This window comes from Thunnus thynnus, chromosome 6 (assembly GCF_963924715.1).
Source record: "Thunnus thynnus chromosome 6, fThuThy2.1, whole genome shotgun sequence".
Taxonomy (NCBI): Eukaryota; Metazoa; Chordata; class Actinopteri; order Scombriformes; family Scombridae; genus Thunnus; species Thunnus thynnus.
Genome location: NC_089522.1, coordinates 7,864,993 through 7,892,252, shown reverse-complemented (window position 1 = coordinate 7,892,252; position 27,260 = coordinate 7,864,993). Strand labels below are relative to the sequence as shown.

The 27,260-nt window shown below is 39.5% G+C and overlaps 1 protein-coding gene across 1 annotated transcript in view; it reads left to right on the top strand.

Moving 5' to 3' along the window:
- Nucleotides 1–27,260, top strand: part of ctnnbl1 (catenin, beta like 1) — a 61,551-nt gene extending 34,291 nt beyond the window's left edge. The window contains exons 12-16 of the mRNA XM_067591490.1: nt 3,186–3,283; nt 4,723–4,803; nt 18,002–18,139; nt 18,638–18,710; nt 26,595–27,260. Of these exons, the coding sequence (XP_067447591.1) occupies nt 3,186–3,283; nt 4,723–4,803; nt 18,002–18,139; nt 18,638–18,710; nt 26,595–26,683 (479 nt within the window). The 3' untranslated portion in view covers nt 26,684–27,260. The remainder of the gene's footprint in view (nt 1–3,185; nt 3,284–4,722; nt 4,804–18,001; nt 18,140–18,637; nt 18,711–26,594) is intronic.

The following is a 27,260-nucleotide window of genomic DNA, read 5'->3' as shown; positions in this document are numbered from 1 at the left end:
ACTGAGAACTTGTTAACCACTGTGATGTTGCTCCAACAGTCTCCCATTATCGGCCATTGCACAGCTCCACTGGAACAGTTTCCAGCAAGAGAACATTTGTTGTTTAAAGCAAATTAAGTTCTCTTCTGTTCACACAGTGTTTGTGATGCTGTCGGTCTGGGTCTGAAGTTGTAGTGGACTCTGTTCTTCTTTTGAAAGATGAAACTCTTAAAATAGGTCTCTGTAAAGGCCACAACCAAATCAGAGGTTACCGTTGTTTAAATTATTACAATGTTGGCTCATAGGGAAGGCTTTCCTCAAGTGGTTTTCACTTGCAACAGTGTCAAGAGCAGCAGGAGATTGCATTAACCATAAAATGCTCTCTCTCTAATGAGAATAAGTCTCTCTGTGAGCTGTGAATGTATGAAAAGAAAAAAAAAAAACACATAGAGTGAGCTGCTGGACTTGGCCTAACTTTACATTAAAGTGATTATTATCTGACTTGTGAGAGAAGGGTCTGTTAATCAGTCTGTATTTAAAAAGACGACAATATGTTGTATGGCTAATTGTTTGTTACTGAGAATGGAGGGAAACTATATTCAGTTTGACTAATTGGGGTTAACAAGATATGTCGTATATGTATTTGATGGTCTGATTGATCTTAATAACCGCGTGTCATGACTGATTACCCCGCACTCATAACAAGTATAAGCTGACTGAAGTGAACTACCCTGCACATGTCTGGTGGCAGCTTACAGCTCATGACATGGTTGTTTGGCATTTGTAACAGCACTGTGCAACCAATGAGTCTTGATTGTGCATATTTTAAATGTAAAATCTTTGTTATGCGTTTGATGATTACTGTTTTGTCTGAATCTTTGACAGGTTTTGTTGTAGGTATTGCTAAAGACGAAGATGATGGAAGTTTTTCTTGTGTTCTTGTTTGTTCCTTCTTTTTATAGTCAATATTGAAGTGTAAATCAAAGCATGTAAATGAAGTATTGATTGGACACCTTTCTAAAGACAGATGAGGAAGCTGTTTTACTCAGCCTTGCCCTCCATCTTGTACCCCCAGTGTAATCCCGCCTCCATCCCTCCACAAACTGCATCGGAGTGGTCGCTGTTTAGTTTTAAACTCTTTGGAAAGAACATTCCACAGCCAGCGATCAATAGCCTCCCCGGCAGGGCGTGGAGGTGGCGACATCAATTACCACTCGGATCAAGTTGATAAAGTAGCGTCCTTTCGGAAATGGCAGTTGGCCTCCTTGTCCATGTGCACAGGAAATAAGGTTGTCTACGTTAAAGCAAGGGAACCTTAAACTCTAATAAAGATACCTGATGTACAACCAGAGCAAACGGTTTTAACTACATGTATTATCTTAGTCCTTATTTTAGTCCTGAAAACACACCAGTCACTTGCATCTAAATCAAGTTTGTGTTGGTCATAGATCCCACAAGTTGTCCATTCATTTGAAAAGGTGAAAACTAAACCCCTTCCGAACACCTTAATTTCAAAAGCCCTTAATTAACAAATGTAATTATCTGTTTGGTTTAAAAAGTTGCTAAGAGGGGAAAAACACACAATAACTTGAAAGCAATCTCTGAATTTTCACCTAAATTAAGAAAAAATTACATTGTAAAAATTTTTTAAATTAAATTAAAAAAATTAAGGCCCCTTTTAAGGTATAAATTAAGACATGGCTTTCATGTTATTTGGTCAGTTAGGGTGTTTTCACAGCTTAGAAAGTCCTTAAACCAAGCAGATAATCCATTAAAATACATACACATAATTTATCCATAAATTATCCCCTTAAAATCCCATTAGAAATACTTTCATTACATCATTAATAATGGGTAAATTTATAATTATTAATTTAGTTTAATAGTAATAAGGGTAACAGAAGAGTTTCAGATCAGTTCTTTCTTTTAGTCAAAGGATGGCTCACAGTTCAGCAGAAATGAAAGAAAATGTTCATTTATCTCAGTTTTTGAGAGAATATATTGTCTTTTGGACCTTTTGGATCACAACTCCACAATGTTTTGTATAGTGTTTCAGTGCATTTCACTGCCTCATACCTCCAATCATATTGTTGATATGAATGAAATATATGTACAGTATATTATGAAAGACTTGACATTGGCAGCTGTTGTAGCCTTCAGTTTTCTCAGCCTTCAAGTCTTGTGGGTATGGATGGTGCGGGTCGCAGGGGATTGCACAAAGGGAGCTGACAGCAAACACGACCCCTTTTAAAAAGCAGAAATGGGATTGATTCCTGTACTCTTGTTGCTTAGCAACTGCAAAGCCCCGTTGAGAGAGAATATTGACCTCTTGTTGATAAAGTCCAATTACATTTTTTTCTCACTCTGTATATCCAGAGATTTTACAATGTCATATTCTGTCCCCGCTGTGTATACAGTGCATTGTTCATTCAATATCATAGAGAAATATTATACTATGATTGTCACCTACTGGTGCAGCCTGTGAGTGAAAAAGTCTTTGAATGGGATAACATATCTTGCATAGTATGAATCGGTTTAACAAGGGCACCCAATGGGACTAACAAGCTTTTGTTGCTAATTTAGTCAATTAACGTGTTTTTTAAACCCTCCCAATTGCTAAATGGCCCCCAGAGCTGCCACAAATTTATATCAGCACAAGAACTGTAATTTAGCTACAGCCAAAACCGTTACGCATTTTCCAGCATGCCCTAAAATGAAAATTGATTTCTAAATTTCATTAAGTTTCTCCTCCTCTCGTTCTGCGCACTCTCTGTAGGAGTATCCATGCTTAGCTGGCTGCGTGCTCTAATTACAAATTATCAAGTGTTAATCGATTTCTTTCATAGGGCTGCGGATGTGGGTGTGAATGAGCTTTACAGTTTTTGTAAGCTTATTGTTTGTTTTAACTGCATATCGGAAGCTTATGTTATGTAAACTGCAGGCACCTGTTGGTTTGTGATGCCATTTTCAATGTCATGTCCAAGATATTGTGTGTTTGTGTAAGAGAGATAGTGGAGACTCAGAGAGGAAGATGCATTTATCTTGTATACTGTAAGTTGTTCCATAAAGAAATAATAAATGTAGGTAAATATAGATAAGAAATAGATAAGGGATTGTTTTGCTGGGTGTTGGAAAATGTTTGAGATTTTGTCTTGATGATATAAACTAGAAAGCTTTAGCTTTACTTCTCACTTCCTTTTCCATAGAGCATGTCTGCTCCATCATCGCCTCCATGCTGAGAAATCTCAAGTCCCAACAGAGAAGCAGACTCCACAACAAGTTCACAGAGAACGACTGTGAGAAGGTCAGTCCTCTTTATCTTTTTTCTGTCCTTTCCTTCTCATTCTCTTTCTATCTACAATTTGCAAATTTGCGTAAGCAGAGGCGTTCATGTGTTTAACATCAAGACAAAATGAAGCTCTAAGCTCTATATATGTTAATCATACAAACACAGGGTTAGTTTAATATAATAGCAGATTCACTTCATGTTGTTTCATGCAGATCCGCTGCAAAACATTTGTTTATGTCCCATTTGCTTTATTAGATAAAGCAAGACACTGTGCTGTCAACACATTTAATTACTTAATTTCCCTTTTCTTCTATTACCCATTTATTCTGTTATTGTGCAGCTTTATATATTTTTAGTCAAATTCCCGGTACTTAAACATTTATAGATGGGAAGACAGCAAGGAGTTGATAAATTGCTATAAATACTAATAAATATATTTGTTCAGGGCCTAATCATTAGCATGACTGTTTTCCAACGTTTTCGAGACACAGATGTTTTGACGCTAATTGTCAATTTGATCATGAAGAAAATCAGAATGTTGCTAGAAAGCCTTAATTGTCAAACTATACTGTTACCTTTAGCGTTGATTATCAGTGGTGCCTGTTCGTACAATCCTCGTTTTCTGTGCTTACTTATCAAGGCCAGTTATAAGACCAGTATAAACAGACTTCTTAAGACATAGTATATGTCACATCAGGAGTGACACAGAGGACATTTGGCTGGAATAGATTACCAGTTGAGATGTGTGATTCAATAAACTGAGTATTTTTATCAGTCTAATATTATTTTCACCAGAAGCCAGAGGCAGGAGTTTACAAGGCAGGTTAAATACATTCAGGTTCACATTCAGGTCACTCAGTCAGGCTTCAGTGACAACACTGTGTACCTGTGGATCCCAAGTTCTACCATGTCACAGAACTTGAGCAAGTGATTAACATATCAAACCTGACACCTTAGCTGCACTCTTCCCCCGCTACTCCCACATTTCCCATCACATGTGCAAAAATGTTTCATATCCAGTATGCTGCTCAAGGCCATTTTAATAGGATATATGACTTCTAATGTGCAAGCTACCTGTTGTGCAAATCAAACATGGATGTCTCCTTCATCACCAAGTCATCCTAGTGTCTCATTTACATCAAACATTCTCTGTAGTACAATTGTTAATGTTCAGTGTCTGACTATATGTTAATACAGTAAATGTGAACACAAACATATAGATGGGTCTACAATGTATGTATTACTAAAAAATCACATTTATCAAATTATTTTAGGTGTTACATATTTATCCCAAATAATATTTTCTCCCCTTTTTGCCTTCAGAGTCTCATCTTTCTGTCTGTTCTTTGTGCTCTCTCCTTTTCCCCTCACATTTCTCTGATTTTCGTGGTGCTTTCTTGTATGCCGCGTCTCTCACTTTCTCTCCGCCTGCCTCTATTTCATTGTCTCTTCAGGTTGATCGACTGATGGAGTTGCATTTTAAGTACCTGGAGGCTGTTCAACAGGCTGACAAGAGAATCGAAGGAGAGAAACATGTAAGCATCTCTCCTTTCGCTTCCATCCCTCTCGCCCTTTCAATCTGTATCTTCACATACATGATTGTGTTGATGATACACTTGAGTTCTTGATTTAAAGGAAACCAAACATTGTGTTGTTGACCACAAAGGCACAGCCATCAAGGAGTTGTATCTGTCCGAGGCATTATTAGAAGATCTGATGTCTACTAGTATGTTTCTTTTTTATATATGTGTACTTTCGGAGCATTTCATGCCTTTTATTAGATAGCAACAGTACAGAGATGATGGGAAACGAGGGGGGAGAGAGATGGGAAATCACACCAGAATTGAGCTGCAGTTCTTTCTAGTATTTTCATTTCAAGAAGGAGTCACCAGGACAGCGAGGGAGTACGGCATAGGCAACAGTTTGAATTTAATAAATTGATTGTCATCTAGACAATGAGACCTTGATTAATCTAGATTCCTGGAAGGTTTTCATTGGATCGCTCATTCCTGGTAAGTTCTAGCAGTCCGTTGAGACAGCTTCGTAAAAATTGACTCGTTGAAGTGATCCCAACTCAGACTTAGCAGTTTCTTTGAACCCAACAAGCAGCACTATTTGATCCTGAACCGACTGTAGTCTGAGAAACCCCTGTCCAAATCTGATCTGAATCAGACCACCACAAGCGACAGTCTAGGTCAGACCAGTAGAATCAGTGCCTTTTCATTAATTAATTAACGCTCTGTTAACCTAATGACTGTCATCTAACATCAAGGTAAAATTCTACTTGAGTGAATTCATCCATAAATGAGTAATGGTGATATTCCACTCCGCTACATCAGAGAGATTGAGATCAGCAGTCAGCGATCATCAGTGTTGGCACATCATCTGTCTTCATCTTAATGAGTCGTGTTGGTCCTCACTGTATCACGGGGGGAAAAAGGTCCTTCCACTTAAGTCATTTAGTCTACTATTGAGTCATGTAGTCTTTCATTGTAACAAATTAAACATCTTACCAAAGGCAAGATTACACTCTCATTTGAGTACAAACTTGTTTTCAAGTATGTTACAGTTTTGTCAGTTGCGAATGGCCTGCTTTATTTTAATATATTTTCACTTGTATCATGAAAACAATTTGTATTGGGAATAAAACAAAACGTTTCTTGATTCAAGAAAAAAAAGTTTTGTCGTATTAAGAGCTTGTCTTATGTGAAATTTTTCTATAAGCAGTTTTTTTTTTACAACTTTAAATCAACCTGCTGCGGAACAAATAAAGCAGGAAAGATAACCTTTCATTATAATTGTCTACAGAGGAAAAACATGGACTCCAGTGCAATCCTATCACACATTGGTGGTTCCGTTATCGCCAACTAGATAAAAAATTCAAATTGCATTATAGATGTTCAGATATCAACCTCAATCCCTGTTGTAAAGGGTTGGCATGTGTGATCAAAATGTCCCCCCTTTCTCAGTAGATAAGATGTGCAGTTCCACATAGTGTCACATTCAAAGCCATGAGGGAAGAGACCAAAAAAAAACCCATCACAATCCTGCTGATAACAATATGACAGTTAACAGAGGAATGGAAAGCTTGATCGCTGTGTGTGAGGGCCCTATTGAGCTGTCTGTGTGTGTGTGTGTGTGTGTGTCTGTGTGTTGAGCTGTGGACTAGACAGGCCAATGGAGGGATATAGATAGAAGATAAGTGGCCAGGCAGGGGATAATGGCTTCAACAGACAGAGAGAGAGAGAGAGAGAGAAAGAGCATCCTGCCCTCAGAAGAGGAATGAAAGAAAGTCAGATGGATATACTGTAAATATCAGACCAGGAAGTAGAGCTAAGAGAAGAAGGGTGGATGGGGAAAATGGAGCAAAATGGAGAAATAGAAAAAAAAAAGGTGGATAGGAGGAAGTTGAGTGAATGTGGGGATGACAGGGGGGGAAGGGAGGTGTGGGTGGAGACGGATAAGTGTGAGATTTCTATCTAAAGATGACAGAAGATTCATTTCTCAGACAGACATTGTGGTGGGATTGCCAAGAAAAGGCCAGACAGTTTGACATTTTCTCTCCCTCCTTCTCTCTTACTTCTTTTCTCTCTCCCCGTCTTCTTCTGTCACTCTCTCCTCTCTTCCTCCGGGATGGCGAAAGTATGACTTTGTGATAACCTGGTGATAAGAAACCCTTTCTGCGTGTGCCACTATCTTTGAAGCCACACGGTTAGCCTTCCACAGTTCAGATCCACGCTGAGTCAGAGGCAGAATGAGGCAGAAAGTGATAAAATACCCATTTGTGGAAGAGCAACAGTATTCTATTCATTGTACACTGCAAATAGAGCAATTAAAAAAAAGACTTAATATTGTATATTAGGATGATTAAATCTTTTTTTTTTTTTATCATACAAGATAAATGATCTTGTCAAGCAGTGTTTGCAGTATATTATTAAACTCGCAGTGCGGAACTTTTACATATAAATGAATGTTTGTTACATTCAAGTCGTTGCCAAAGGAGTTCACACAATGCCAATTAAGTCTGTCACCGCCAGATAAATCTCTGTATTTCACAGTACATGGAGTTTTTAAATCTCACGTTCCCACGGTGGCCGTTAATTGTGCCTTTTCTAGACTTTTCAAATGTTATTGGACCAAATAGATCAAATTCTGATAATGAAAGTGATTTTGCGGGAATTGTGTGACGCTCAAAACAAGTTATCCACAGTTTTACAGCCGCAACAGTAGGTTACGGCCACTATGTACTGGCCATCGGGCATACTGGGACAAGTCCAGGTGGGCCGTCAAAAAAATAAGATTTTGGGCCGGTGGACCTTCAAAACATATCTATTTTTACTGGCTGTCTCTGTGTGCCTGTCATTCGGGGTGTGAGAGTGTGCTGCATGCCTGTGTCAGGCCGGCCCATTCAGACCAAATCAGGTGTTGCAGCACACCACATCAGGGTTGAGCTGAGGTGTGTGGGGGTGTAGATGTGTTTATTTGTGCTCTACAACATAACCACTTGGAAACTATCAGAAAATAATATTTTATTGATTTGATCCACCGGCTCTCCTCATTCGTTCTGTAGCTCACTTGACCACAGCTGCTCTCTCTCTCTCTCTTTTTCTCTAGAACATAACCGCAGTAAAACACTTTGGCGTATTTGCGTAATTTGTGTCGCCTGGCACAAATTCACATCTATCTTTGCATTGACTTTGTATGTACTTGCGCTGCACTGAAAAATTTGTATTTGGTGTAAACACACCATCAGTCATATCAAGTGGATTTCTGCCATATTTTCACATTTAACACCAAATTCCCTACTTTCCCTACTGAGCTGCGGTGGTAGTAATGAAAAGAGGGATTTTGGCACTAAAAATGTAACGTTAAAAGATATCTACTTGATTTGACTAATTCAGATGGCTGAAGCTTCATATTAGCTTCAGATAAACTTTCAAATACATTTTTACCCAGGAGGAGGACAGTGGATTTTGTCCCCCATCACTTCCATTCTAAGTGCATTATGAAGAGATCTTTTAACAGCCAGTATGAACAGGAGAAATGATTATGGCAAGAAAAAACTATTTCAATGTTCATTTGGCCACCTGACTGTTGTTTTAAGACAGACTTAAAAAATCGTGAATGCATCCTTTAATTTAGGTGGACTACTCTCAAAAGATGGGTATATTTCAATGAGTTACAATATTTCAAGATAACTGGTTTTGATTTATAGCCACGCTAGCAGCACGGCTGTAGGGATGACAAGGTTAGTCAGTCCACGACTTACAGTAGGTCAAGACTGAAAAATGTCAGCAACTATTTGACAGATTTATTTTTATTGACATTATTGAAATTTTGTGCAGATTTTGATTGTCTGCAGTGGATGAAAACTGATGAGTTAGGTTACCCCTGAATTTTAATCTAGTGCCATCATTAGGCCAAAATTTTAATTTGCCCAATACTTTGGTTCATGACCAGATACCTGCAAAACTAATGACATTCCCATCAGCTGCAGCTGTTTGTCGTGATTAGTAGTAGTACTACGTAAACATTATATCTGCTAACCATTAATATGTTAGTTGTAATTGTTGGCATGCTGATGTTAACATTTAGCTCAAAGCACTGGTGTGCTTTAGTACAACCTCACAGAGATACAAGTATGGCTGTAGCCTCTTGGTCCTGTTCCGAGAATGATCATTTAGTCTCTTTTTATTTAGAGTTGACAGGAGTCTGAAAAGTCGACTGCAAGGTCAACACAATCATATTCCAAACATCTGTTAGGAGAAAACGACTGTAGATAACTTTGCTCATCTCAAGAATCAGACCAATCTTTAGGCTTGGCAAGACAAAACCAACACCAAGTACAACGCAACACAAGTATGCAGGACAATCTTAAATGTATCCATCCATCCATTTTCTTCACTGCTTATCCTCTAGAGGGTCATGAGGGAGCCGGAGCCACTCTCATCTTGGCATCTTAAATTTATTGATTGAAAGAAAATTCTTGCAACAGTGTAATAGTGTGTTCAGACAGAACACGAAGCAAATAGATGTCAATTTGCCCCAGGTGATGCAAATTGACACAAATACGTGTCCGAATATGTTTCAAATTTACGCATATTGTGGCTTTATGAGTGCACTTAATGAACATACAGAGAGGAGAGGGGGGAAAAGGGGAGAGACTGGAGGGAAATAACAGAAAGAAACAGTGTTACTGGTAAGTTCTGAACACAAACACTGTTGTTAGCTAGTTAATTGCTAATGTTCAGTAATATATTATGGCTGTCTGGGGTGAATAAACACAAATGATCCAGTGGTCAAACTTGCACAAGTAATGTGAGGTGAAAATTGGCTTTGTGTTTGTCTGAACACAACTGAAATGAGTCATATTTGAACAAGGGTGGCACTTGTATGTAAAGGAACGATGTCAGGTTTCACAACATCATGGTGAACCTCCTCACCATCACGTGCAGAGAAGCAGAGTTCATCTCCTAAGAAGTCATGTCTTATCAAAATCCCTAAATTGAGTTAAATAAAAAGACAAATAATCTAGTTTCAAGCACATTTCAGAAGCTTCATTTCTTACATCAAACCTTTTTTTTAATCCAGTTTTGAGGTCTGTTAGTGTTTCTTATCGACCTAATTTGCATGCTAGTTTCAATTAATCTTTTTAAGTCCGTTTTGTTTGTAGAAGGGATTTTTTGTAGTGTTGTTTGGGGCGTTCTATGCTTTTTTTTTTTTTGAGTAAATGGCTGTGGTTTCATTCCTGCTGGTACAACTCTAATACTGAAAAACACCCAGATGATGCTGTAAGTCTGTGAGAATCAAAGCTTCTACCAAATGTCATGTTATGTAAAATAAGGTGATAAAGACGCCTGTCCGGCTCCTCAGCTGAATCGGCTGCCGTCAGCAGCAGTGTTTTTTTTTTCTCCCTGCTGCGCCTTTTGGTTTCTCCTAGTTAAGCCTGTTTTTAAGGGGCGGTAAGCAAAATGTTTTTCCTCTGCAACATATTATCCACAGATTTCTCAGGAGGATAGCAAAGAAAAAGCTGCTGCTGCTTTTTTTTTTTCCTGCGTCTCCAGCCCAGTCCCTTTAATAAGCTGCTTATTTTCCTCCCACCTTGGTATCTCTCTTCGCTTCTCTTTCTCTATCCCTCTGATTCTCTCCCTCTTTCCCTTAAAAGCTGCTTTTCCCCCTCCTGCTATATTTCTCATTTTTGACTCCCTCCTTCCCTCCCTCCCTCCCCTCCTCTGTTTCTCTCATTCCTCTTTTCCTGTCTTTTACCCACCCCCAACATCCATTACTTTTCTCCTCCCTCCACTCTTTAAGTGTCCTGTTTTTCTCCCCCCTGCAATCCCCGTAATTTTCATGTCCGCTCTCTTTTTCTTGGTTCTGCCCTTCTTCCTTTGTTCTTCACCATCTTTCACATTGTGTTCTCCTTCGCCTCTATTTCTCTTTTACACCTTCCTCCTCTCCTTCCTTCTCTTTCTTCTTTCCTTCCTCCACTCTAATCCTTCCACCCTATCCCTTTCTATCCTCTTCCTCATTTAATCTCCCATTTAGTCTTTCTCTCCATATCTGGTTGATTTTTTTTCTCCTCTTTTCCTCCTTCTGTCCCCCCTTCCTCCCATCTTCTCTCACCTCTCTTTCTGCTTACCTCCCCTCTCTACCTCCTCTACCTCTTTTCCTTCCAAACCTTCCTTCTGCGCTCAGCTTGTTGGTAACAGCTCTTGGAGATTGATGAAGCTCAGCAAAACATGGCTGAGGCCGACCTCAATACTGTAAAATGCCTGAGTGCACTTTCCTAGCACCTAAGAACCCAGTTGCTCGTTGTGTTTTGTGTGTATGTGTGTGAGTGTGTGTTTCCTTTACTGGGCTGTAGCAAGCATGTACAGCAGAAATGTGCTGGTATAGCATTGTTGACAGTATAAATTTTAAAAGACAATCTGTGTTAAGTTGGAATTGGTTTTGCACCTGGATGTAATAAATTTAGTTTTCTTAAATGCCCTCCAAGAATAAATGCTCTCTTTCTGTCTCTTTTCTCAGTTAACTTTTCTTTCTCTGTGTCACAACTTGTGTCTCAGATTTCCTTATCTTCTTCCATCTTTTATTCCTTCAAAAGTGAACATCCATTCATTCATTCATTTATTTGTTGAGGATGAGGGAATGAAGCACACAGCAGATAAGCTAAGCTTGTTTGTTTATGCAGGTTCAACCAACACATTTACTTATGAGCTTTTACCTCTGAGGTAGATTTTATTTAGGAAGGTTGCACCAAGATGCCTGAAAATGCAAGTCTCATCCTCTACTTGAAGTACTGTAGAGGGTTTTATAACAGCAACACCAGAGCCTGGGGCTGAATGATTAATCACTTGCATATCAACATCGCAATTTGAAAGAGTGCAATTTTCAAATCTCAATAACCACGAATTAAACTATAAGTTGTATAATTAACAGTGTCTTAGCAAGTTGTAACAAGCTGTGATTTCACTTGCTGTCACAACTGTCGTTTGCCTCTTTACTCAGTTTAGCTGTCGTTAATTGACCTTAATGCTATGTGATAAACACAGCCTTGACTTTTCTCTTATATGGTTTTGTATGTTTTCCTCAAATCTTTCAGTCTTACCAGAGACCATGATCTTTCAGGTCATTGTCAGCGCCCTCAGTGCTTTAATCAAGACTACCTTCGTTCCCTTAATGCAAGCAGATTGAAACTGGTGTGTTTACAGTATTCTTTTCAATTTTTTTAGGCTAACTACTTTTATTTCTGTTGTTCAGAACGGAAAGGTAAGTTTGTAGTTTGGGCAACTAAAAAATTACTTTCAAAACAGCTCTCATTATTTTATAATAGTTTTAAAGAGACTATTGGGCCCCAGTTGTTGAATCATGTTGGTTGAAAATATGTATGCAAATCAGAACATGTTTCATGTCTGGATGTAATCCTTAAACTGATACCATCAGACCAGACACTTTCTGCAAAGCTGCATTCTTAATCATTCAACTTGATCATCAGATAATGTTGAGATAAAATCTTATGTGAAATAAGTTTGACTAAAATGACAAAAAAGATCTGATGGCTAAAAAAACTGACTAAAACTATACTAAAATAGTATAGAGAGTAAAATGCCCAGACTTTTAGTCATTAAAACAGGATGAGGTTGACTAAATATGATAAAAACTAACAAGGACATTTGACTCAGGGCTAAGACTAACTAAATATAAAAATAGCTGAAAAAAAATTAAGTCTAGCCATTACTTTGGTTTATGACCAATTACCTGTAAAACAAATGACTTTCCCATCAGCCTGAGCTGTACTTTGTGTTAAGTGCTAATTGACAAGTATAATTTGCAAGAGGAAGCTGCTTGGGGCTCAGCACAGACAAACTATGTTCCACTGGTTGTGATTGTCAAGTTCAGCAACTCAGAGTTGAGTAGAGACTGAATGACTGAATAGTAGCGAGAACCTCCTCCCTACTGGTAACAACACTGTTTTTCTTTGCCCCACTTTGTGAACAAACTAATTGATGTGCGCCCAAAGCAAAGGGCTGTTCTCTCTCCGGGAGATTATCATAACTTGAAATCAGCATGTTGTCTCGCACTCGCACAAAGTTTTTTCAGTCTCAGTTTTTCCTCAAACTTTACCTCTATATCTCTGTTTTTTAATGAGGATATGTAACCTCTCTCTTTCTGGTGTTTGCTTAAGCCTCATAAAAAGCATTACGTCCCACACACACACAAACACGAAAACACGCGCGCAGTCACAGTGGGTTTTTGCAAAGTGCTGACAAAGAAATCACTTTAATTCTGCATCTAAGCACTCAGCGGAAAAGACAGCACTGGAATAACAACCAGCCGCGCACACACACACACACACACTACCTCATACACACACACTCATACAAAAGCAGATACACATGCATTAAGGAACACACCCAGATAAAGCTTCTTGTTCAAGACACGCACACACAGTTCTTATACTCGTCATACACCGGCACAAACACATGTACTTGGATTCAGATATGCACAACAACATTCACACTGCGCACACACACACAGTCTTCCATAAATCATACACACCCCATCACACAAACACACAAGTACAAAGCGGCTGAGTTACAGTAAAGGGACCGAGACTGAAAATCACTGCTTATTACTTTGTCTGTACTGTAGCCAGGCTGCCAGGCTCCCCTGAGGTTGCAGTAATTGACTTGTCCAATCCCTCCTTTCAACACGTTATTCTTTCTTGCTTCTTATGTCCGGTGTTTGCCAGAGGGACTGAGCTGACACACAAGTTATTGGCTGCAATGTCAAAACTCAGGAGTGGACAAAACACTCCCGCTGTAATGAATACTGCCACACTGTCCGTGTAGGCTCGGGTTTTAATATCCCAAAAGTCCACTTCCACTGCTCACAATAATGAATATTTAATACACTTGTCATTGTTCAAAACCTTCCACCCCCTGTACAGATTCAAAGGTCTGGTCTGATTCATGGTGTGTTGGACCATCTTTTCTGTTCCATTACTGTGAGGCTCCCTGGAGGGTGCAGCAATTGACTTTTCTAAGACCTTCTTTTAAAATGTTTTTCTTTCTTTTCCTTCTTGATCAGTGCACTTGTTGCTATAGAGAAGTTAAGTGGGAGAAGTTACTGCGAGTGTCAAGGTTTACTGAAGTAAATGTCCCGCATAGATAATATTGGTGAATTCTAGATGAAGCATTTTTGAGGCTTGGATGAATATGAAACTCCTCTAGTTGAATCACCTGTTAAAAGCTGCTCGGGAGTCATTTAAAAGGCTGTTTCATTTCAACTTGCATGTACAAAGTGTACAACGATTTTTTTGTCTCCTCCGTTTTCATCTCCTGACAGGTGTTGGATCAACCAATCAGCTGGCTTGACGAGATTAGATAGTACCTAGGTAATATGCATGTTGCCTCTTTTGTGAGCAATCCTCTCTGTGTAGGTTTGTAGAGACGTTTATGTTTATCCTCACAGAAGCATAATTCCAACTTCAGGCTCATTGACATTGTAGTATAACATAGAACATATGTGTTAAATGTTTTACTACATACTGTAAGCCTTAAAGTATTTATATGGGTTTGTGTTACATAGTTATATATAGTTATGTTTATTTAACTATAGTATTATAGGTGAATTATCCAGGAGACTCATGTTTTTTTATTTTGAGCATATAGATGACATGTTGAATATCAAAGTTTATTCTTAAACTTAGTCTTAAACTTATTCTTAAAAATAGTTACGCAAAAAGAAAAAGAAATTCTGGGTCCAGTTACTAACATTTTTTCTGGAGCTTTCAGTTACATCTCAGTCTTTTTCATCAGACAGGGTTTGCCCTGTTATCATGGAGGTAGCTCAGTTGTCATCATGTGACCATTAACACCAGACCAAAACTGGTCACAGAATCAAATGGCAACAGGTCAGTCATTGCTCCGGGAGTCACTGGATGACAAGAGACAGCTTAACGAGGCCATTCGCTCAAATCTCCATGCTTAGGTCACATGATGACAACTGAGCTAATTGACCAAACTCACAGAGGAAGACAGTGAGATGTGGCTTAAAGCTCCAGGAAAAGAAAGTCTAAACTCAATCTTATTTATTACTTTTTTGTCTAAACAATTAAGGATAAGATTAAAGGAAAACCTCTGGAACCAGAATCTCCACAGGGAGCTGATACACAGATTCTAAGCACAATGCCAACAGCTGAGATCAGGATGCTTTGTTTCAGATCTACATGTATAATGTGCATCTATTTGGTTGAGGCAGGAAATGCATTGCAAGCCCAGCTCTTACTGGCCCAGCAGCTGTCAGTCATTTTGACGAACTGTCCGATGATTTGGCACAATCTAACACAACTTGTTTCCTGGTCAGTCAACATACCGGAGCAGACAGCATCTCAGCTGTCAAGACAAATGTCAGAGGGACTTTGAGTGAGGTTTTGTCTTCTGTAAACAGACCCAGGAATTTCTGTTTTCACTTCGGCTCTCTATTTGGATAGATTATCTCTGCTTTAGAGGTAGAGCTGACGAAGCACTTAAAACTAAACTGAAAACCCTGCCAAGTAAATACTGAGGAGGAGTATCTCCATCCTGAGCTTCCTCCTTTTCCTCCTCTGTCATTTTGACAACCACATCTCCCTCCCAGGCAGATTGTTTGTGCAGTAAATAAACTAAATGGAGCCTCTGACTGCAGTGTCACATGAAAAAGAATGATACCAATTTGGTACTCGCATCCAAATCTTGACACAAAAACCATTTTGCATTGACTGTAATGTTAGAAGTCAGTAGTGTAAGCGACTATTTTACAGTGAGAATACAAAACATCAGTAGCTTAATTTTTTTTCTGAATTGCTGAAGGTGAACCAGGTGAATCCAGGTGAAAGCTGTTATTTTCTTATGATTCACTAATTAAATCCTCAGTCATGCAGTGCACTTGTAGATGAAGTGTAATAGACTGATTAAACAAGGATTTTTTTTAAGCTTCTAGATGATGGAGACATGGGTTGTGCTGAAGGAGTAAATCAATACAAAAGTCCAATTAATTTTTTTTTCTTCACCAGTCTTTTTTCTCCGTTGCCTTGATGCTTCTTCTACCTTGTAGAATTACTTAGAATTCATTTCTGACCGCGGACACACATTACAGTCCAGTATACTGTATTTCTACTAATCCTGCCAAAGCTGCATTCACATTGTTTCATGTGGTTTGTTTAAAGTCGCATACCTCCACAGCTGATAGGCTGACGATGGCTGTAATGGAAACATATGGATATAATTGAGTTGTCCAAGGTCTTCTCAGAGAACGCCACCAGCTCTGCTTTGCAGTGGCGGCCATGAGCAGTAATGAGGATGACAGGAAATTGCTTCCTGAGTGGAACAGTGAGAGAAAATGCAAACACAGGGTAACTGTGCACGTGCATGTTGTTTTTCCTCTCTCCCTCGGGGGTCAGAGGACTGTACATGTACGCACCGTGTCCTATCTATTAGCCATTTTAGGCATACGCTATGTGTTGTTTATCCCTGTCGGAGTTTGATTGTGAGACTTGTGTAACTTTGCCGCAAGCTACTGTATCCTTTCCTAATAACGAGCCGACTTGTCCTGGAAATTGAGATAATCTTTTTTTTCCTACAGGAAGGAGAGGAAACACGGTTTACATTCAAATAGCTTTGTTTCAAGTTTTTTTTTTTTTATGCATCTTTAATGCACGCTCGTTGACAAGCAACAAGATCACACTTTGGGACTTTTTTTTTTTACAATGCGATAACTCCCCGCTATGTAACAAAACAGAATTCTGGGCCAGTGTTTTTACCCGGAGGACACAGAAGAGACAAATGCCCTACATTCAATGGCTTTATTAAAGGTTCTCGTTTTAATTATCTGCATTGTTTTGCATCTTTAACAAGCTGCGGTTGAGTGTGTACAGTAGGCCTTTGTGTTGAAGTTGTATTCAGTTGTCTTTTCTTCTCTCTGGATGAAAGCAGGATGAGAAAGCACCGTCGTGACAATAGATACGTTCCGCATCCCGGCTCTGCAACCTGCTGCTCAAATGGTTTTCCCAGAATAGTCATGTGCCGTCATCCACAGGAGCTGCCCTTTGATTGAGGCATGTTAATGAGCTGAACTTCACAACTATAATTGGGTTTTACAGTGTAATTGATCTTTTAGGACAAGGCCTTTTGAAAGTTTTAATTTTCTTAGAGATTAAATCATTGGGATGTAAATGTCATGTGTGGTAGCCTTTAGCTCCTCGCTGAAAGCTATTTGTTTTCATTAGAAACGCTTTGAAAAGTCGCCCTTTTTCTTGATTTACTGTATCACATACTGTTCCACTGTTTTTTTTTTTTATTTTTTTAGGAATAAGCCATCCTCTGTCAGACTGCTACACACACACATTGAGCCTACATAGCAGATGTGGAAATTCTCTAAGCTAGACTTGCATTATGTAGGTTAAATATCAGTTTATTTCTCTCTAAGTTGACCAGGTGAATTCTATAAAAATCCATTAAATGTATGAAATGATTTATTAAGACAGAGCTGAGACATGGACAGGTCGAGAAGAGTTACTATTTGTCCGTACCTGATGCCTTTTAACCCTCATGTTTAATATATTTGGTAGGGCTCTAAAAATAAAAGGGAAGATTTGAATGTAGAGTAGTTTCTACGCTTTGTTTTCCTCATCGTGATAATTTAACATTATATATAGTTTTACCCTTTCCCTACTTTCCATGCATAGAGGTAAAACTGGTGAAACACATTGTGTCTGTTCAACTCCAACGGCGTACACTCTCAGATTGTCCTCTCCCCCTCAGGTCTGCTTCTTAATCTCTAATGATGATAAATGTGGGCTGTGTGCGTATTGGCAGCACCGTGTTATTGGCATACTGACAGGGTTGTTAAGATGGATAACTATGCAAGTGTATGTGTGTGTATGTGGGAGTATGTGAGCACCAGCAGTGGAGTCCCCACAGACCCCCCCCCCCCCCACTTTTTCTTTTCTTTTTTATACAGCTTAGCAGTGAAATCAATTGATTTGTGTGTTTGGTCATTGGAGAAAATGGATTTGTGGAAAAGCTAAAAAAAACAACACCTAAATTAAACCCAGTCTCATGTTTTCTGTGTTGAATCTCTTGCAGAAAACAACAGAAATCAGTGAATTGTCGTTTATTCATCTTGTCATGTGTAACAACTTGTTCTTTTTTTTAATGAATGTGTTTTACCTTTTTATGTGTGTGTGTGCAGGAGATGGTTCGTCGTGGGGAGATCCTGGATGATAGCATGGAGGATGAGTTCTACCTTCGTCGCCTAGACGCTGGACTATTCGTCCTTCAGCTCATCTGCTACATTATGGTGGAGATCAGCAACTCAGGGATACCGCAGGTACATACACAAACACACACAATGACTCAGGCTTGCCAAAAGATGTCTCTCTCAGATTAATTATTGTAAATCTGATCAGACAGGCTATAAAAGCAGACAGAAGTCAGATGGTGTTCATGAGCACTGCGGCCAAGTGGCTCAATCACTTCACTACGAGTCTGATTTAAACTGAACTCTTGCAGTGCTGCTTTTGGCGTCTCAGATTGAACACACTGTACCTGTTGTTTAAAAAGCTGCAGTATATCCTTGCTCAATTAGGCTCTTAAGGGAAGTAATCATAAATTAATCATCAGTCATAAATTAGTGGCCCCAAGACTCAACATGTGGGAGTTTGTATTCCGCTAGAATAATGGATGCTAGTTAGCCTTGCATGCTAACATTAGCACTGATTCCCACTAGACTGTACTTTTGTCCATGTTATTTCAATTAACTTTGCAATGAAGAAATGAATTTTAAATGCAGTTTGACTTACGAAATCTTCTTTTTCTCTGCATTTAGCTACAGCAGAGGGTCCATCAAATTCTCAACCTAAGAGGAGGCTCTGTCAAAGTAGTGCGCCACATCATGAGAGGTAAGTTACTACACGTACTTTATTACTGTCATTTCCTATTCAAAATCCAGCACTCAAGTGATACCCAGCTTTAGTAACAAACAAATAAAGGTATGTAAAAATGGTGGGAAAGATATTACCAGCACCTGCACTATAATGGCTCCCTTGGTAAATGTAGCCTCATTTACACAATTTACATAATTTTTTCCACAATGTGAAATCAGTGTAGTCAGGTCATACTCTTCACACTTTGCTCAGAGTTTCTCTTTTCATTGGAAACACTGTTTGACTTCAAATCAATTCTATTTTGTTCTGCTCTCTCTGTGGTAATCTGATGTTATTGAAACTCAACACTTCTTCACTTCTTGCAGATGTTTCACAACAAGGGATTAATCCCACCCCACACGCCCCACCCACACACAAACACGCGAACACACACACACACACACACACACACACACACACACACGCACACACACACACACACACTCACACACACACTGTTGGGGGCTTGTAATGTGAAACATATGGGGGAACTCTGAGCTAATTAACATGACTTCTTACTAAAATATGATAAAACATCTCTCTATTGAAGGAATCTCTGTCTGTATGTATGTACTTTGCCTATCTCTTGAACTCCTCATCCAAGCGACTCCCCGCTTGGCAGGTGTATGGCTGGGGACCCAAGGGAGTGCAGTGTCAAATTTGGTGCATTTTGACACACGATACGTCAATATTAATAAACTTTGAATAAACCAGCAATGAGTGAACGGCTCTGTGTTGTGCAGGGGCAGGGCAGAGCTTCAGGGCTCTGTTGACCGGCCCCAGCATGTCACGGGGAGACCAGAAACGAGGCGTGACACGAGTCAGAGAAAAGTGCTCCAAAAAGAGAAAAGTAGACAGCAAAAACGAGCTTTTAATCAAGAATGGACGCCCTGTGTCTAGACAGAAAGTAAGCGCTAGCAGCACATTTAGCAGATCAGCAGCAGCAGCAGCGAGTGACCTGTTGTGTTTACACAGGATGCATTCGGGTACATTGTTGAGCGAAGGTCACCCGCATTTTGGAAGCACTCAGAGACCAATGCACAATGACTGTAGTTATGTGCGTAAAATGGAGCAAACACTTCCACGGGCTATTCAAAACCAGTTTGTCTCATACGTTCCCAGACTGTGGCGATTGTGAAGCACCACTGCAGACAAAGCACAGATCTTTGGAGCAGACATACCCACTTTAATCCAAACTGAAGGTACAGAAAATGGAACAATCTAAGAGCCCAATATGATTGATCCAATTTATTTTAGCACATTATAATAATTTTAAATGCAGCCCTATTTTAGGCTACTTGAAATGAGAAAAGAACATTTACTTACTATTAGAGTGCTTAGTATTAATAACATCTGTGTATAATAGCATGTTAGTTTCTTTCATGTTGTTGGTGTACACACTCATTCACACCTCACATCAACAGTATTAATTTTTCTGTGCATTGAAGTAGCAGCTGGAGGGCAAGCAGCCAGCCCGTACTGAACAGGCTTGTTTGAACGGGCACTGCACTAGTGCTTATAATGGAAAATAGAAATACAGGCATGTTTTTCTTCAGTTAAAGCACATCATTTCAAGTTCATGTAATATTATTAAGGTATGAAAAAAAAGTACCTTTTTATATACAGTTGCTGTCAAAACACATTCACCACTCAGTGGAGCTTGTTATACCACCAGCGAAATATTTTACAGCATTCTTTTTCCATCAATGAGTTTGAAAGATTTCTGCCCATTAGCTGTGGTTTGGCCTTTAGTAAAAAAAAACCCAAGTGTTCACCTTATGGTAGTGTCTGAGTAAAACTATGAATGAGCTCTACAGGTTGACATGAGCCTATCCCAAAAACATAAATCCCTCACCTCAGACTGAAATATAATAAAATCAGAAAAATTATGTGTACTTTGGCGGGGCAGGCAGCCTGCCAATGGTAGCTGCTTCTCCACAAAAATCTTATTGAAACATTTTTGAAAAAATCCTGTTTCCAAGTGCTTCTCTCCCTGGCAAGAAAGCAACATTTCAGGGTAAAATGTTGGTACAGTCACTGCTCTTTGGCTGTGTTTGTTGTTTGATAGCAAGCCCGTGCTGTTTGCCTGCCAGAGTGTTTGTGTTGGAATATAATAAAATACTATGAATAATGTCATTCTCCCTTATTCTTCTGAACAAAGGAAAAGGGCCTGGGCAAACTTTTTTTAACTGAGGTGTCACAAAATGAAACTTGTTTTTCATGAAGTGATTGTTTTAGTACATGTTTCTGTTCTGTACATCCCTCTTTTGCATGTATCACACAGTCCCCTACTTGTGTCTGTTAAGAGACCTACAGAGGGGGATTATAGGTATTAATATGACAGATAACAAGTCGTGAAAGTCATAAAATATAAACTAAAGAGAGGGGAACTAATTGAATGTTAAAAGTACTGCTGCAATAAATAAACAGTGAAATCCAGCATCTGTAGCATACAGATAGTATATACAAGCGCCTTTTATTTACATCACTTGTCAACAAATGGTCAAACAATATGCAGAAATGCATCCTGACATGCAAAAATGTAATTTAATCATGTTGTCACCGTGAGAGGAGCCTGTGATCTACCTCATTCCTTTTTTTCCCCATTTCAAATATTTCCTGTCCTGCTGTATTTGTTTTCTGTTTGCTTTTCAAACACCACTCAGGTGTGTTATTTCCTTCCTGGTGTGACATCCATCCTTCCTGTATCAGTGTCGGATAAAGCTGGAGGACGAGGCTCCGTTCACACACCCTCTGGCTCTCGGTGGCATGTAGCACTGTAGATAGAGCCATCCGTCACGCATGGCAGTGCCAACAGCGTGGCAATTCTCCAGTCCTCACCGTGTGTGTGTGTGTGTGTGTGTGTGTGTGTGTGTGTGTGTGTGTGTTTGCGTGTGTGGCAATGTGTTCCTAAATGTGCCGACGTGTCGCTTTTGTTTCCGTTTGCATATTTGCATACAAGTGTGGCTTGCTTGTCCCTGTAGTTTCCAATATATGTTTTTGCTTACTAACATGATTTTTTTTTGTTTGTGTGTGCATATAATGTTTGCCTTTAGCATGTCTACATATGTATGTGTGCATACATGTTCTTGCTTGCTGTCATGTGCGAATTTTTTACATATTAACATACCTCTGAGAGAAATTCTGTGCAGGTGTGTACATGTTCAGTTTGTTTCCTTTGTCATTCAGTTTGCATATTGTATTCATGTCTGCCCTTGCATGTGTATGCGTAAATGCAACACTGTATACATATTAATATGCATGTTGTGTGTACCCGTCCTTGCATGATCTTGACTTGACTTATTTATTTATTTGTCATAAATTGTGTTTGTGTATGTGTGTTTCAAGGGCTGTGTTTGTGTGCGTCTGTAATAGCATGACATTGGTGCATCCGTCTATCTTAATGCGTGTGTGTGTGTGTGTGTGTGTGTGTGTGTGTGTGTGTGTGTGTGTGGCGCGTAGTGTGTGCCCTCATCCTTTCCATTAGGCTGCACTGTGGATCCCTCTCCCATTTCTAGTGCTCCACCCGGTCAATGTGAAACTGCAGAAGAAGGTTAAGCACATGCAGAGTGTGTAGCCAGCTCTGCTGTCTTGACCTCAATGGCTTTAGCTGGCTGAATGAGAAGCAGCTCAGCAGGAAGGAAAGCTAAGCACATGGGAATGAAGAGAATTGATTTCTCTGATGTTGTAAAAACATGCTGCAGAGTTTTCTATCTCAGAAACTTTAGGTTATGTCACAGGTTGTAGGACTTGTGAACATCTCTTTTGGTGTTGTGTTTAATACAGTTTCAGCTATGATGAAGTTTGATTGATTGCAAATGACAACACTGTATCTGCTTAACAAGTCCAACAACACAAGAGCAGCGGCATGCATAGAGAACTGTCTAGTCACAGTACTGTTGGCCACAACCCTGGTGGGATCCATAATTTTCGTGAGAGTGGACCTGCATGGATGTTATGCCATGTATCACTTAGTGCTGACATTTCAGCCACCATTGAAGTATCTGTGGCACTCAAAATCTTGAAATATGCTACTTATCATCTTCAATACTTGTTAATGCCAGCATTTTTTGGGAAACAGTTATTTTAAAAAAACAGCGCACCAGATTGTGAGAGATCTGTTCTTCAAGCTGTCCTCTTTATATTTTGATGCTCATATTTTAGAGATATATTATTTTTTTATGTAGTTTTTACTATTTGATCAGTTACTCATGGATTGGCACAAGTGAACTTATTTTTGATCGTTTGTGTCAGTGACCACTCTACATGGTAACAGACATGTGAAAACACTGCAGGGAGATTAGGATCCAATAGAAAACAAATCCTCAACTTCAACAAGATTGTCATTTGTCCTTTGTGCACCCAGATTAAACCAGTTTCAGACTGGTATCACAGTGTTTTTAACAAGTTGCAGTGTCCCAGCTGCAGCTGTAATCACACTTGGTGCTGCTGCAGAGACTGCTCCTGGAAATGATTCTCCTTGTACTCGTGGCAGATCAGTCCCAGTCACTGACCTGAGTAATGGTGATGCTCAGTACTGTATTTTCCTCTGCTGCGTTGCCGTGGTGACAGAAGGAGAGAGTACCAGCATGCTACAGAAAAGGTTCTGCTGAGAGTTGAAGAGTCACTGTATCTCTGACCTTTCTGTCTGTGTGGCTGACTGCAACGCCATTTATAGACATGGAGACACATTGACAGGCTGGCAATGAAAGAGGCTGTAGGTTTTCATGTTTTTGTTGAGTATTACTCTCCATCTCTACTTACCTGCTTTTTCCAGTCAACCTTATAATTCTTCCTTTTTTTGGTTCAGTAACATCCCACATCTCTGGGGATGAAATTCAAATCCCTGGTGCTGCCATTCAAGCCTTCTGTGGAAGCTACACATCTCTGTGCCATGGTCCAAAGCTATACACCCATACCTCCAGATAGTGGCCCAACCTTTACCCCAACACTATGGTACTTCTCAACCCAACTATCCTCAGAATACCCCCTGATGGAGTGACTTCTGTACTCCAGACTGGACTACTGTCACACCGTGTGTCTTCTGATAGGAATTAACTGAAAAACTCATATCTCAAGAAACTATTCACGTACTGGTATGTCTACCTTCCAACTCAACTACTGGCCTAAACAAGTATCTGCTTGATTTCTTAACTCCTCTGTCATGCAACATGGTAACATTGTTTTGAATGCCCAGTATTGAACTCTATAAGAATTAAGCTTGTTTTCATTTTGATCCCAGGTAGAAATGCTGGTTTAGGAATAATGAGATTTTTTTTCATAGTTTGGCTGCATTCCTATTGGTAATCATAAGACGTTTCTAAGTGGCCAGATGACAGGACAGGTTTTAAACAAACCCTCTAGGTTAGCCAAACTTATTAAGTAGAAAGACAAGTTGTATTCTTTGAAGATATCTCTAAGGCCCCTCCTCAGACCCATTATGTCTGTTACTATCCTTTATGTACTACAGTATCTAATAACATGAAAACATCCCTCTCCAAAAAAACCAAACCAAAATCTCCTTGGTGTCTTTGACAGCAATGTTTCGTCCTCCCAAAGCCTGCGGGCTCTTGTCAGGAAAGCCTGCTTCATTCTCTTCTCTCTGCAATGTCTCCTAGAGAAAAGTAGTCTTTTTCATCTTTCTGTCTCGACATCCCTGGGTTTAATGTGTAATCCCTGCCTCAGAGGCTGGCTGAGAGACAGAGTGAATGCCTGGACCCCACTGGGGCTGCGGCAGCTGCAACTTTCTCTTTCTGCAAATTAGACTCACAAATCGACCGTCGGACGGTCTCAAAGGCCTTGTGTGGGAGGCAGACGCACAAAATGAAGAAAACTGTCAAATGCTCAGAAGCACACAATGAAGTACAAGCGCTCCACAATACACCTGGACCAGTTACTGTTCACAACCAGAGGACACAGTATGGATTTCAGTCCAGTTGGTGCCTTGGGACCTCTCAAGATATGAAAGCATTTTTCAGAGGAAAGATCTTGAAATAGGACTTTTTGTTAAACAGTGATGGGCAGACTTCAGACTGTCTGGACTAAAGTTATTCAGTATGGTAGTTTTAATGCACTGCGTCTCTCAGCTTTGTCCTTGGAAATACAAAGAATAGCTTAATTTCAGTGTTATTCATAAGTGAGTACAATGCGACATACTGGAGAAGATTTACTCCGCTGAACTTACCTCTTCTCTTGACTTCTTGTTTCTAATTGGATGTCTGGATTACAACCAGGCAAAGAGAGCATCTTCCCCAGAACCAGGTTTAGTTTGTGGTAATTTGTATGTGCATACACAGAAGAACTTGTCAGATCTTGTTAAATTACCTTATTATATCAGTTGATGTTATACATACATGCATACTTATGCATGCATGCAGTGTTCCAGCATAGTGTAAAGTAATAGTTGCTTTCTTGGGCTATGGGGAAAATATAATAAAGTGAGGTAGTTGACAGAAAATTAATCATTAGAAATTCTGATTATAAATCAATAGTTTGAGTAAAACTGTAAACTTAAAATCTTTGTATTTTGGATTGTTGGTCAGACAAAATGAGCAAGAAAGGTCTTCAAGTATCTACAACCAATTCACTTGCCCTGGATTCAACCCTCCTTGGATAACCACGACCTGGATGACTGAGAATCTTCACAGAAATCAAGAAAATAATTGTTAGTTGCAGCCCTATAATGAGATAAAATATAAAGCTAATTTGTCGTCCTCTGTGCGCACTGTACATGATGGGTACTTAGAGATTACAACATATACAGTATAAACAGTGCAAAGCAGGTTGATCCCAGAAACTTTAAAATTAATGGACATAGCCACTGTGATGTCACCCATTGGTTTGTGGACTCCCATTTTGAAGCCATGAGTTTGTAATTTGACCGTCATCATTTTGAATTTTTGAAGTCAGAAGTGACCATATTTGGGCGAGAGGGTGGAGCTGACCCTAATGCTAGCTGCTACCTTGATTAGCACAGTGCATTTACAATCAATGGTTAACTGTGATAGCGAAAAATTATCTTCATCTTAATGTACTTACCGGAAAAACTGAACATCCGACTCCTTAGGGGGTCTTTTAGTACAACCAAATGCTGAACAAAACTTTTTTTAGGCAACCAAACTATAATAGCGACGGCTACACCTATACTCTCTTACATTACCTAACTAATGTTGTCGCTGTGGTAACGACTTGCCATCTGTCATTCAAAGCAGCCGTGCCCTTAAGTATGCATGACTTTAAGCCTTAATGAAATTTAAACATGTGAGTTACATAAAAACTCACCCCCCTTACAGTTGTCATGAACAGGGAAATAAGCTATAGAGACCAAAACCATCTTTTACCAGGCTGTAAACATGTTTATTCCTGCTCTCAAATTTATTTTTTTAACATGGGGGTCTATGGGGAGTGACTCGCTTTTGGAGGCAGCCTCAAGTGGCTATTTTAGGAGCTGTTTTTGGCAGTTCCACATTGATTTCATTTTTCATCCCCGGAGGTTGCCGCTTGGTTAATCTGACCCTACTGAGGAAGAGTTCTATATTTTTTTATTTGTAAAATTGTAAATTGCTCATTAAGATTATATACAAACATAAAGGCTCTCACCTTTCATTCCTCATTTTTGTTGATTAAGTAGCTGAAGCTCGTTCTGGTGTCGCACTTTGAATAAGACTGTCAGGAAATTCCTAAAAACTCATCAAGTTTAAAGCATATATGAATCCTCCTTTCACAGTCATCTTCCATTCAGTGCTGGGGATTGATCTTGTGAATTTCTGACTCACAGGATCTTCTCTGTAACCTCATAAGTCAAACAGCCACGCCTGTGCTGTCAAGTCAACTAATCTGACTTTTCTCTTTGTTCTGCAGAGTACGCAGAGAGCATTGGGGATGGGAAGAGTGACGAGTTCAAAGAGGCTGAGCGGAAGAGGATCATGGACCTTGTAGACAGCTTCTAATCTCTTTTCACACACACACACACACACACACACACACACACACACACACACACACACAAACAATATGTTCTTACACGTGAGAACATTGAAAACCCATAGTTCTGATTTGGGACTGATGGTGACCATGACCTTGACTCAGTCTAAGAACTAAGTGGTCTATTTTCTGTAACATACAGAGGTATGTTTACATGCACAGAAATACTATGATTCCTAGTCCTCTAAAGGCAATCCTTAATTTACTGATTTTCATGTAATTTTTCAAATAACCTGGTTTACATTACCACTTTTACCATACCTGGTTAAAATCCAGTGATGACTGTGCAGTTTAACATACTCACTGTATGACCAGTAAGAGTCCAGAAGATTGCAGCTCCACTGAAAGATATAGCAAAGATGAAATGTACTCAGTTCTGTTCATTTTCTGTACTGTGGTGTTGAACACTGCGGGGTAATTATGGACAGACGTTGCAGAGATCCGCAAACTTAATATCTCTCCCTTGGCCCTCCCACTTTACCTGCTTTGTTTGTTTGGGATTTACATGTAAAATATTTTCTAATAAAACATTTGGTAATAAAA